The sequence below is a fragment of the Lontra canadensis genome, unplaced genomic scaffold (genome assembly GCF_010015895.1).
Source record: "Lontra canadensis isolate GAN:19392208 unplaced genomic scaffold, GSC_riverotter_1.0 scaffold10, whole genome shotgun sequence".
Classification (NCBI taxonomy): domain Eukaryota; kingdom Metazoa; phylum Chordata; class Mammalia; order Carnivora; family Mustelidae; genus Lontra; species Lontra canadensis.
In genome coordinates this window covers 7,338,986-7,352,250 of record NW_022631004.1, presented here as the reverse complement: position 1 = coordinate 7,352,250, position 13,265 = coordinate 7,338,986, and the positions used below count along the sequence as shown (strand labels likewise).

Sequence of the window (13,265 nt, the reverse complement as noted above, 5' to 3'; positions counted from 1 at the left end):
GAATATATGGTATGATGGAAGGCAAAATCATTGGATGAAAAGAGCTCAAGGAATGGAGAAGCCAATGAATCAGAGAGCTTACTTACTTGGACACCAAAATCACAGTTCTTAAAAAACTAGCACTAGAGAAGTCACAAGGATCCAGGGGCTAAATTCTTTAAGAAATTAGAGAATGGATACAAATCAATAGACTACTATAAGAGGAAGAGATAACAGATATTATCCTTTGATGACATAGGATTCAAAGCTGGGTATGTTAGAGAAGAGAAAGGGAGAACAGTCTGGAAACAGTGTGAGGAATAAGGAGGTCACTTCTCCATCTCCAGGCCCATATGGGTGAGGCATAGGAGAGGATCTCATCACCACTTGAGAGAGCAGCGGAGGAAGAAAATGTCCTCAGGGCTGGAGACTGATCACAGATTTCTGTAAGACCAAGTGGTGAAGTGAACACTTAGCAGAGGGTAAAGATTTAGGAGTTTTGCTGGTTACTGGCTATGAGTTCAGGGAGAAGAGTAAACATGTTTCAAGAGCAAAAAGGGTAAGAGATAAGGTCACCAAAAAAGGCATACAAAGTTAGAAAGAGAGTTCCTTGGTCAATGATTTTGGAGAGAGATTATAGTATCTGAGAAGCAGTCATAGAAGAAAAGGAAATTTTCTAACTTTTCATTCCTCTCATTGAAGGCAATTCCATTCTTTCCTCAAAGATTACATATGATGAAATTAAAACCCAGAGAACTTAAGGATTTCACACCAAGCCACAAAACCAAGTTGGATCTCATGTAGAGCAAGGTGGGCTTTTTGGACACATTTCTGTTCTTCCCAGAACTTTATATTGAAAAATCCTATTAAAGAGTTCCTACCATGGGCCTATTCCCATGATAAAAATGGAGAAACTGCTTTGAAACTACTGGTGAAAGGGGTGCCTGAGGAATAGCAGTTTCAGTGTGACTTATCAAATTTATTGAAATAGCAGAGTAAACAGGCAGATACAAGGTCTAGAACAGGATGCCAACAATGACAATGACAAAAATACTTGAATCCAGGAAATTCCACAATAAACCTCACTTCTTGAGTTCTGTGCCATGATAGCATAAGTTAGTGTGGTAAAGAGGTGTGTCTTGTGCTTCCAGTAATACATCCTTTAGGATAGGGTCAAAGCAAGGTCACTGAACACCACGTTCAAGTCTATAATGTTTTATTATTTACATCTAAGGAATTGTAGCTAATAGTAAAGGCTCAATTTTATTAAGCACCAGGATGTATGTTACACACTTTACAAGTATAATCTAAAAACTTTGAGGTTGGTACTGTGATTATTGCTCCATTTAATCAACGAGGAAACTGAGTCCTGGAGTGATTAGGTAACTTGGATGAGATTTTCCAGGTAGAAACTGGCAGAGCCAGAATTCTAACCTCATTAGGGTGACTAGAGTAACTTCAGTGTCTGCACTACTGTGCTTATGTAGGAGACCCCTTATCTGCGCTTTCACATTCTGTGGTTTCAGTTATCTATAGTCAACCAAGATCTGGGAGTAGATAATCCTTCCAGAAGCCTAACGCTATAACATGATGCCTACATCATTTACCTCACTTCCTTGCATCAGAAGGCATTTTATCTTTCACATCATCAGAGGAGAAAGATGAGTAGAGTACAGGAAGATATTTTGGGACAGAGAGACCAATCACGTAATTTGTATTACAGTATAGTGTTATAATTGTTCTGTTATCATTAGTTATTAATCTCTTATTGTGCCTAGTGTATAAATGAAACTTTACCATAGGTACTTAGGTATACGAAAACACATAATATATATATATAGGGTTTGGTACTGTCTGCAGTTTTAAGCATCCACTGGGGGTCTTGGAACATCTTAACCTGCAGATAAAGGGGGACTATTATACCACTTTAAAAGTCAAGGCTTCAAGTAGTATATTTATATGTAACATAATTATTATATATCATATATAATAATATAAATAGGTCAAATGAATAGAAATCATGACTTTGTCTTAACTCCCATGTTCTAATTTCCTTTCCTTTTTCCTTTAATAAAAATTATTTATTTATTCTAAAAAAGAATTTGGCAATTTTAGCCCAGTAAATTACCAAACACCCCTAAGAAAACAAGAGCTGCATTCTCTCACAATTTAAGCTATATTCTCTTATTAAATAGATCTCAGTGACTGTTTCAGACATTCAGTGAGGTTGTAGCTTACTAAACAATGTTAACAATGGTGTGGAGAAAAAGCTTTGTGAGATAAATTTGTAGACATAAGCTGTAAAATGAACTAAAATATTAATATGAATTCTAAAAAGTATTCATGAAGTATTCATTATTTTTCACCCAAGACACAAAGCTAGGACCACACCTAGGTTATTCAAAAAGAAAATCAACATTTTTCATATTTTTCTATGTTTTTCAACTTACATAAAGTAAGTTGCTGGCCACAAGACTTCAAATATTTCTGTTCTCATTTAAAAAAATGTTGCTATTATAAAAGAGTGGTTTGGCTGAAAACAAAGCAAAATAAAGCAATACTTCATATACAACAAAGCAACGATGAAATTCCCATTCTTACTTGATTAAAAGTACATTCCACTTTAAGTAAAAAAGGAACAGCTACCCTATAGCATTTGGAAATAATATTTTTATTGAAATTTTTTACTTTCAGCTTGTTCAACCTTCCAACTCCCCATGAAGTTGAGTATTGAAAGACTTATATCATAAAACTAATAATCTGCCCAACAATTTGGTTTTACAGCATATAAGCTAAATGCAGAACATTTCACTTATTTTTATGGTATCTCTGAAATCTATGCATAATCTGTGTAAACTAGAATTATTAAAAAAATTGTTGACATTCTTTTGCATGTTTATATTCAATGTTATTTTTGTATTTTACTTACCCAAAATCAGTTTTCTTTTAGCATTTATCTTTTTTTTTTTTTAATATGTACAAACAGATACACAGATACATAGAAATATATTCCATTTGGGTGACTTCTTTTAATTTGTCCTCATCCATTCATTCAGTCAACAAATGCTTGTTAATGCCTAATATGTGCTTTGTCACTGTAGTAAGTACAAGGAGTCTTTAGCTTCTATGAAGCTATGGCTCCATTAGTAAATATTTCAGATATTTCAAGAGAACAATTTTGCATGGACAGAACCTTTAGCAAACCCCAGAACACATCCTTTAGGTGACTGCCCCATTCTGCTGGCCTTCCACACACAATTTCACAATAATCTGCAGCTAATAACTGAGATGCTCTCAACAAATGTTTTAAAAAGATTTTCTGTCTTTTCTTTAGCATTAAACAAACACTGGTCAAGCCCCTGTATGGTAAGCTCCATGTATATGGAAAAAGACTTAAATTTCTACATTCTGCATAAAGTCATGAAATTTACTGGACCTTTCAATGAGCTAATAAGAGGCAGCTCTGTGAGGGTGCTTCTAAATAAACATGATTTATCTGAGTTCGATGGTATTTGAAAAGAGAGGCTTTTTATCAATGCTTAATATGATTCTGAATAAACTCTAAATGTCACAGAGCTTTCACTTACAAGGTCATTAAGGGCTGCAAACCTCAGCTCTTGGGGTTATCAGATTTCAAGATTATTATCTATTAAAACTATTTCACCCATTGGATCCTATGCTTTATGAAGAATTTTGGGGGGCATTTACTTTTTCATATATATATTCAATTCTAGACTCAATTGAGACTCACCATTATTTATACTATCTGGGGCCTCAAACTATCTGATCAAACCTTAAAAGAATTTAAGCCATGAATCAATTCAATATTCAAAAATTTTAAACATTTTCATGTGTTCGAGATTCTGACATTATATTCACAATATTAAAAGTTTTGGTGAATACTGCTTGGATTAATGAAAATGTGTTATTTAAGCCTCCATCTGATGCTTGAATTCCTTTTATAATAGCCCAGAGAAACACTGGTGAAATTGTAGTTGGATAAAGGAAATTTTATGCGAGTGCCTTAAGAACTCAAGAAGGAGTTTATTCTGCAAATTTTCAAATTTTTTTTTTCCAAATCAAAGTCCCACTCTACAAGAAGAGTTTTCTCTTAATGACAGCCTGAAGCTCAAGAACATGAGTAACAAGTTAAAAAGAGGAAAACTACAAAATAGTTTCTTTGAATCAATAGCCCCTAGGTCTTCAAGTAACTCACCAAATTCCAAAGAGTTTCTCAATCATACTTAAGGGACTTTAAAGAATTATCTATATTTTCTTTTGAAGAATTAGGAATGTTTTAAACAACAATAAATCAAATATAGAGAGACTTTTAAAATTATAAGATTTTATCCTTATAATTTCCTAAAACCTTTAATAGTCACACACATTAAAAACATCCAATCTCTCAAGTTCAAATAAAAGAGCTGAAAATTAGTTATTAGTCGTTGTTTCTGAAATCTCTTTATCTTTTGACACAATACTGAAAGGAAATACTAGCTGTTTGACACTGCATTTTAAATGAATGCAAAAATAATGAAAATCACTGTGTTGCTATTAACACTTATGCAATGAAACTCACCATATTCTTTCAGAAGCCCCATGGAAGAGGAGGTCATGGATTCTAAGGGCAAGCCAAGGTTGATGACGTGGGTGGCAAATGGTGAGACCAACAATCTGTTTCCAAAATATAAAGTTAGAGCTTTAAGTGATTTATAGTCCCTAAAAGAGCAGTAAGCCCTCTATAAACATTATTGAAAATATATATTTATATATCATTATTTTACATGATAAATACATAATATTTATTAAATGAAGACAAAAGAATACCAAATTTTACTGGTCTGAGCATGGATAACAAATAGGAACATTTGCTTTCCAAATGAAAACAAAATCAGAAAAATGAACAAGAATCGTATCTATTTCTTCTCTGTTTTGCAAGATTTTAAGTAACATGTTTTCCTAGCGTGACTTGGCAAGCTTCAAACAAATCAGCTGAATCAAAATCTATGCACCACATAGAAATTTTAGAAAATGTACATAAGAAAAAGGAAGAAAATAAGAATTATCCCTAATTCACCACCTTAATATTTTGGTCATAACTGTAAACCCTTAAATGCTTCCTAGGAGCTAGGTACTATTCTAAGCCCAGTCTATGTCTTACTACCTTTAATCCTCACAACAAGACTCTGGATTTTACTATTAGTACACTCATTTTATAAATGAAGACACTAAGCAAAGGTTAGGTAGTATATAGTTCAAATTATCCCAGCTAGAAAGGGGTGGAGGCAGGATTTGAATATAGGCAGTAGGCCCTCAAGAACTAAACTACTTATTACTATTTTATACTAACTCCATTTGTCATAATTAACATGTGTAATATATTTCATACCTTCTCTATATTTATGTGCACATAAAATGTACATGAACTTTTTAGCTTATTTTTTGCAGTTAGTATCATAAATATCTGTATTTGTAAATGTACAAAGATGTACATTGTCATTTTGACCCATCACAAAGCATTCCACTGTATAGATTTAACATACTGATGGTTTATTTACCAGTCTTCTTTTGCTGGATGTCTGGGTTACTTCACTTTTTTGGTATTTATAAACAAGGATGAAAATCTATGAATATTCATGTCTGTGAACCTGTCCAATTCTTTCTTATTATAAATGCCTAGAAATGGAATTGCTAATTCAAATGTTATATAAATGTTATAGAAATATTTAGGATTTTAAAACATTTTGCCCATCAAAAAACTAGAGTCTATGAGGGAAAAGTCTGTGGCTGTTCTGTTTGGAGTTTTACACTGGCAGAGAGTAGACACTCTATAAATAGTAAATAATGACTGATTTATAGGATCCATTAGTCTAGCAGTTACTCATGTTGTCACACCCATGCAGTTGGCTGAAGAACTGGGATATGGCTAGTATGACAAAATCATATTGTCAAGGGAAAATATGAAAGGCTTGAGTATACAGTCAGCTTTGCAAAACTCCATTTCAAATTCTAGAATTTACTTGTATGTCACCAAGAATGGGGCCACGATACACTGATCAATCAGTTTTCTTTGCTCTCTTCCATCTTGCCCATGGTTAAATATTTAAGTCCCCAAATTAGGACTATTAATTGCATCGTTCAATGATTCCTATTAATTAAAGATTTTAACAGAAGTAGACCACAGTTCATCCACTTAAGCAAAATATTTTACAAACATTCAGGCATTCAGGTAAAATGGCAGGGTCATTTTAACATAAATGTGAAATGCAATGAGAGATTCTATCAGTATTTTATAGTCTCATTTTATTATTAAATTGATCAGAATAGCCTAAATATAAATTGTCATGTAACACATAAGAAACTCCCAATGATCACAAAACTAGGGGAAGAATTCCAGGCTCAATTGCTTGGATTACAGAACGCATTTACAGAAATGCAGTTGTCATAGCTTCAAATGCACCAAATATTACATACTAAAATAAATAGCTCTAATAAATAGGTGCATAGTAAATTAACTTCCTTGATGGAAAATTAACATTCAGAATGTGCTCACATTTATCATTATTGTCATAAAAAGTATGTTAATGTATGGGAATCTTTGAAGTTAGAATTCAAAGGTACATTAAAGAACTTCACGTCTTTAAACTTAAATATGGAAATGTAGAACTAGTTGATTTTGTTTTCCCTCCACAAAATCAAACATAGAGAATCCTGCAGAAAGGAAATCATACACTTACTAAGATTATATTTCTTCATGTATTATCTGAAGAAATTTCTTTCGTTGAGCTAATATTTTTTATGGTCTACCTAAAAATATTATATGTCACCTTAGATATTATAATTTTCCCAAGCATCTTCAGGAGAATTGTAAGTAGTTTATACACAGCTTCCCTTACAGGGGTCTATTTGTATTGAACAGAAATCTTCCAAAAGTCTCACAAAGAGTTGAGCAATTCATGCTAATTAGTGCTAGGGAATGTCTCTGCGTTGTCAACAATCCCCTACCAGATTTCTGACTGATTCTGCTTTCCTTTCTGTTGCTTATATCCTCATTGCTAAGTTTCCTTTATCATTAGTATGTGGTGAACTACATTGCAATAAAAATTTCACTCTAATGACATCTTATTGGCCTAGCTAACCACAGGTTTTCTAACACCCTGATTCGCCACGTCCCAGAACACCGATTTGTCTTCCCTTCTGTATTCCCACCCCACTTCCAACACTAATGAAATGAAGCTAACTGCTAAGGTAGTAAACAAGTTACTGCCATAAGCTAGCTATATATAAAGACAAAGCAACCCTGGTGGATTGAAGTTCAGGCTTTATGTGCCCCAGGCTGTCACTGAAAGTACATGTACTTACTCTTAATTTCGAAGGGTGTTGTTCTTCCTCATTAAGGAGAACATGTTTTCATTAAAAATGGGATGTTAGGGTGTCAAGCAACCTTTATCTTCCACCAGTTGCAGAAGAAACAATTCTTCGAGAAATACTCAACTCTCCTGAGAAAGACATACTGAAAGATATTCTACCTGATCGGATTTATTATTGAGGAGTGCGCCACATGTCCTTAAGTCATTATTACTCTTTCTTGAATTTTTGGCCCCATTTCAATACACTGAAAATGGTAGGTTTTTAGATTAGTTCAGTTGACGTTTCCAGCTACTAATGGCTTACTTGAAATTCTAAACTATTTGGTTAAATTGGTCTGTTAACTGTTCTTTTAGCAGTTAACCACTCTGCTAGACAAACCTGGGTCTTGGCTTAAGTAAAGGCCAAAGGTAAATTTTTAAAAACTAGTAAATTCCCAATACAAGCATTTCTTTTCTATGCAATTAATATCTTCCCCTACCAAACCCTCAGTCTTAGAACTGTACATATATTCCATTCTCCCAAATTTGAATATCATATTATATTTAAGCCATGGAAGTGGTTACTTGTGAGCATGAATCATTTACTGTTAAGCACAGTTTGCCAGATAAATGTTGGAAGGTCCATGTTACTCTTAAGAGCCAAGGCAATAATTTCTCAATTTTTTATTATTTACAACTGTGCCAATTACCCCAAATTTCTGACAAGGTTACATTGTGAAGTAATGTAAAACAACCCACTGAAAAATACATTTTAACAGAGCAGTATTTACTTTCTACATGTATAGTGTTCCTACAAAATGTGTTCAAGGGCCTTTAAAGGTTCTGTAGCTCTAGGGTTAACAGTTATGTACACAACTATAAAGTTATCTCGAAGATGATGTCATTTAGTGGAATAATTCAGAAAAGTAACTGCCCCATCTCCACACACCTTTGGAAAGCAGAAGCAATGCTCAAAATGCCTGTCCTGAAACTCTGCTCTATAGGATCAGCCTCACCTTCTGTTGGAAAAAGACTAACTTTAAATTATTAAATTAAAAAAGAAAAATTATAACTTAAATCTACTCCATAATTGCTGTAGATGAGTTATTAAAATTCTAAACTTATGTACCATTATCATAAAATATGGCATTTTTCTCAAGAAAGCCACAAATTGGATTTGAGCTTATGCACTGTAAAACCCAGATGGTCTGCTTAACTACTCAGACATTACCCCAGTTCAAAAGTTAATTGAACTGAAAACTAAAATTTTGATAATTGATATGCTTTGAGGGACTCAAGCAGAAGGATAAATTAGCCTCATGCATGGGGTGTTAACAGACTTGAAAAACCACGACAATTGGTCAGGAAACATTGGCACGGTAAAATAAAACTATACATTTTCTATAGGATATAGCCAATTACACATTACCTGGACTTCCCATGGTGCTGATGCTTTTCTTTCTCCATTTTTTTACCCACTGATTCAATATTTGTCACTATTTTACCCAGTTTAACTTGTTCTGGAATTTAAAAAAAAAAAGTTTTAATTGTATACTATTTGTTTTCAAGTTCTAAGTGCATTTTTTGAATTAAATTGCAAATCACAGATTTTTTAATAACAAGAGAAACAACATTTTTCAAACAAATTACTAACACAAAGATACTCTAAAAACACATCTGAGTGTTTTTTCTCACCCCATGCTCCTCAGATGTTTTGCAATTACTAAAATTTAGCACTGAAGGTATAGAGTAAATGAACTGCATATATCAGAAAGGAGATAGCTCCCTAAGAAATGTCTGCAATAGCACAGCACATACCAATGAATACCAACAGTCTCATTTATATACATCAGCATTATTATCATCATTATCATCATAAGGCTTAGCTTTTATAGGAGAGTCTGCTATTTTAAAATAATTTAGCAATCATTAGTTAATGTAAACAGGAACACTCATCAACCTGTTGAGTAAGACTGAAGTCCAGAAAAGGCAAACTTCTGCTTAAAAAAAAAAGTAGTTCTTAGAGTCTAAAGAGAAATTTACATAAATATATTTAAGTACCTATTACCTTCTATTTTGCACAGATAATAGGGCTAACAGAGTTTAAAACATCAGAACAAAATATTAAGTTGATATCTATGAAGCACTTTCTCGCTACCAGCTCAGGTATGTTAGAGATATATTCATGACACAGGGAACTTATGAAATGAAACCCTCTGCTTTGGAAATATTTGCAAACTGCTTGGTGTGTTAATGCTAACAAACAGAAGAGCACAGTTGACCACATTATGTCAATTGAGATTTAAAATATATAACACAGAATATAAAAATTTTGGAGAAAAGGAAAACAGAATGTTAAAATGTATGGACTATTTACAATACACCAGGAGGGTTGTTTAGCATTCCCTGCAAATCATCTCACACTACAGCCTCAGAACTAGTTTTGGCATTTTCGTTTGTTTGTTTTTGGTGAAGCATAGTGATTACTTTTTTACACAGGAGGAAAGTAGCCTACCCAAACTCTGGTAAGTTAAAAGGTGCTGAGCCAGAGCTCCAACCTGTATCCCTAGGACCAAAAAGTTCCTCCATCACAATTGCCCAACAGCTTAGGAGGCTCAGGTGCCTAATCAAGGAAAGAGGGTCATTTCTGACTTGCTTATCACTTTGGAGGATGACTAGGAAGCTCTCAAAAGACACACTTTATATAAAGACATGTGGCAGATTGAGAAACATACTAAGATGAAGAAGTAGAGAAGGAATTTATAAGTTTGAATCTTAAAAATATTTGTCATATGCTGTGTGCTAATTGCTATACATGGGTTACCAGATTTTATTCTTGCAAGTACACCATAAATTAGGTTCTGTTATTCTCCCCATTTTACAGATGAGAAGACTGAAGCAGAGAAGCAGAGATTAACTTCCCCAAGGTTACATAGCTAGCAAGAGGTAGAGTCAATATGCAAACCCAGGCAGGCAGTCTTTGGAGCTGCATTGTTAATCACCATGATACTCAATATGCATTTTATTTTATTTGATTCAGGAATATCTACATAGTGAAAACTGTGCTAACTCCTAGAGAGGGGAGATGTAGGATATACCAATTAAGACTTAACTGCCATTCTCAATGGACAGGATGACTAACAGCAAAAATCACTGCAGAAAAGCAAAGGAGAAAAAGGGTTAAGAAGGAAAGGTCATGAGATGTGTGATCGAGAGATCTAAGGAGTGAATTTTACAGTGATGCTAAAGAATGTTTTTGTTACTATAATAATTAATAAAGCAAAAGATATGGCATTTTTGTTGTTTTTTAAAGATTATTATTGTTATTTTTAGTAATCTCTACACACAATATGGGACTTGAACTCACAACCCTGAGATCAAGTGTTGTATGCTCTACCAACCCAGCCACATATGCACCCCTATATGCCTATTTTGAAAAAAATCTGTTAAAAACTCTAGCCATAATCCATTTAAATGTTAAACTAAAAGCCCCCTACGGTAACATTTAACTAAATCATGTTAGGATTGCATCCAAAGTGAAAAAAAAAAAAATGATAGTTGTATCCCTTAAAGAAAAGGGAGATTTCTAGAAAGGCACTTAAAGCATATAAAGAATTCAACACTACTTCTAATTAGTTTACTAAACCTTTGGATGGGGAACCAGACTATTGTGTGACTTTGGGCAAATTATATCATCTCAGAGTTCGAAACTATTCCCTTTACATAAAATCTAGTCTCTAAACCAATTACACCAAACTCTAGAAATCAGTTCTGGAATCTAAATTATAAATCACCTCTAGTTAGAATAATTGGTAAATAAGAGACAAGAAGACTGGGAAAAGAAAATGCAGGTAAAATAAGAAATGTAGGTTTGTTTGTTTTTTATACTTTACATACATTAATTTATTTAATCTTCTCAATAAAACCGTAAGGTAGGCACTACCATTATTTTCATTTTACAGAGTAATCCGAGGTACAGACAGGTCAAGTAATTCATCTAAGCTTACATGGTTGGTAAGTGACAGAGTTTTGAATCCAGGTAATCTGTCCTCAGAGTCCACACAATTAACTCCTTCACTACATTGTCCTCCCTGGACAAGTTTAGCAAAATTAAGCAAAATCAATATGGGGCTTTTGTAATGAAATCCAACATACAGAGCATAAGGCATTAGAACTGTCAACCAAAGGACTCTGGCCCTTTATACTATTTACCACACTTCACTCAGCTTTCAGCTGGAATTGACCATTCCTTCAACTAGAATCAATCAATCATTCAATTTCCTTCACTTCTGACTCTTTCCCCTGTCTCCTTTGTGGACTCATTTTGCTTTGACTACCTCCACCTACTGTGTATGCACCACAGCTCTTCCCTTGGTTGTCTTCTGACCCTTTACTTGAATGATCTGGTCCATGCCCACAGTTAAATTTATCATCTAAATGTAGATGCCTCAAATATCTATGTATCTTGCCCAGATCACTCTCAAATGCCAAATCTGAATAACAAACAATCTTTATACACATGTCCCAAAGACATTCCAATTAACATTTCTCTCTCACAATTAATGACACTATCGTCCATCCATCTACCTGGAAGTTACTTAAACTCATTCCCCCCTCAACCTTCATACAATCAGTCATTAAATCCCTTCCTTCTCATCCCACACACTGCCTCAAAGCAGACCTTTATCATCTGTCCTCTGAACACTAATAGCCTCTTCCCTTTAATTCTTGCCTCCAACTATGATACCCTCCAATCCATCCTCCTTACTTTCCATAAGTAATTTTTGATTTTCAAATTATGGGACTTTAAATTATCATTGTCATTTTTAAATTTAATTTCACTGCAATCAGAGAATATGATGTATAATTTCAAATTCTTTGAAGTTTACTGATAGTGTGCAATTTTCATTATGCTCCATATCTGTCTGAAAATGTATATTCTTTCATTGTTGTTCTATATTGATTTAATAAACTTCTTAATGTAGTTGTTTACATAAAATTTTATAAACTTACTAATATGCATATGCACACACATATATGTCTGTACATGTATATATGTATATATATATAATTTTTTTTTGCTTTACCATTAGAAAGTAAGCTACAAACAGTATGACTTTTCACCTTTAAATATTTCATCGCATAGCTCCTAAGAACAAATACATCTCCTACACATTCACTATATGTATAAATGCACTCTGAATTTCTAAAATTACTACAAAATGTAATATATCTAATTAAAATGTTATATTAATTAAATGTTTAAATAATATTTTCATATATTGAATTAAATAAAATATAGTATTGAAATTAATCTCATCTGTTTCTCTTCACCATTTTTATTGTGGCCACCAGAAAACTTTAAATTACACCTATGGTTTGCATTGTCTTTCAACAGGACAGCACTGACTAGAACATTCCTCCTACCCTTTTTCATCTTTTTTGACATTCTTGAAGGCAATCTGAATTCTTCCCACCGTTTAGGACTAAATTAAATATTTTTGACAGGAATAGTACAGAAGTGGTCCTACTACATCACATCAAAAGGTGTTACTAGAGGCACCTGGTTGGCTCAGATGGTTTAGCATCTGCCTTTGGCTCAGGACATAATCTTCAGGTCCTGGGACTGAGCTCCACATACCTCTCCCAGCTCAGCGGGGAGTCTGCATCTCCCTCTCCCTCTGCCTCTCCCCCTGCTGTGCTCTCTCCCTCTCTATCTCAAATGAATAAATAAAGTCTTTGAAATTTTTTTTTTAATTTTTTAATTTATTTTCAGCGTAACAGTATTCATTGTTTTTGCACCACACCCAGTGCTCCATACAATACGTGCCCTCTCCAATATCCACCACCTGGTTCTCCCAACCTCCCACCCCGACCCCTTCAAAACCCTCAGATTGTTTTTCAGAGTCCATAGTCTCTCATGGTTCACCTCCCCTT

At 33.9% G+C, this 13,265-nt stretch overlaps 1 protein-coding gene across 1 annotated transcript in view; it reads right to left on the bottom strand.

Annotated features, from left to right (window-relative positions):
• Positions 1-13,265, bottom strand: part of IQCM (IQ motif containing M) — a 405,622-nt gene that overhangs the window by 304,482 nt on the left and 87,875 nt on the right. Inside the window, exons 5-6 of the mRNA XM_032855550.1 lie at positions 8,758-8,848; positions 4,559-4,653 (exon numbers count right to left, since the gene is read on the bottom strand). Of these exons, the coding sequence (XP_032711441.1) occupies positions 4,559-4,653; positions 8,758-8,848 (186 nt within the window). The remainder of the gene's footprint in view (positions 1-4,558; positions 4,654-8,757; positions 8,849-13,265) is intronic.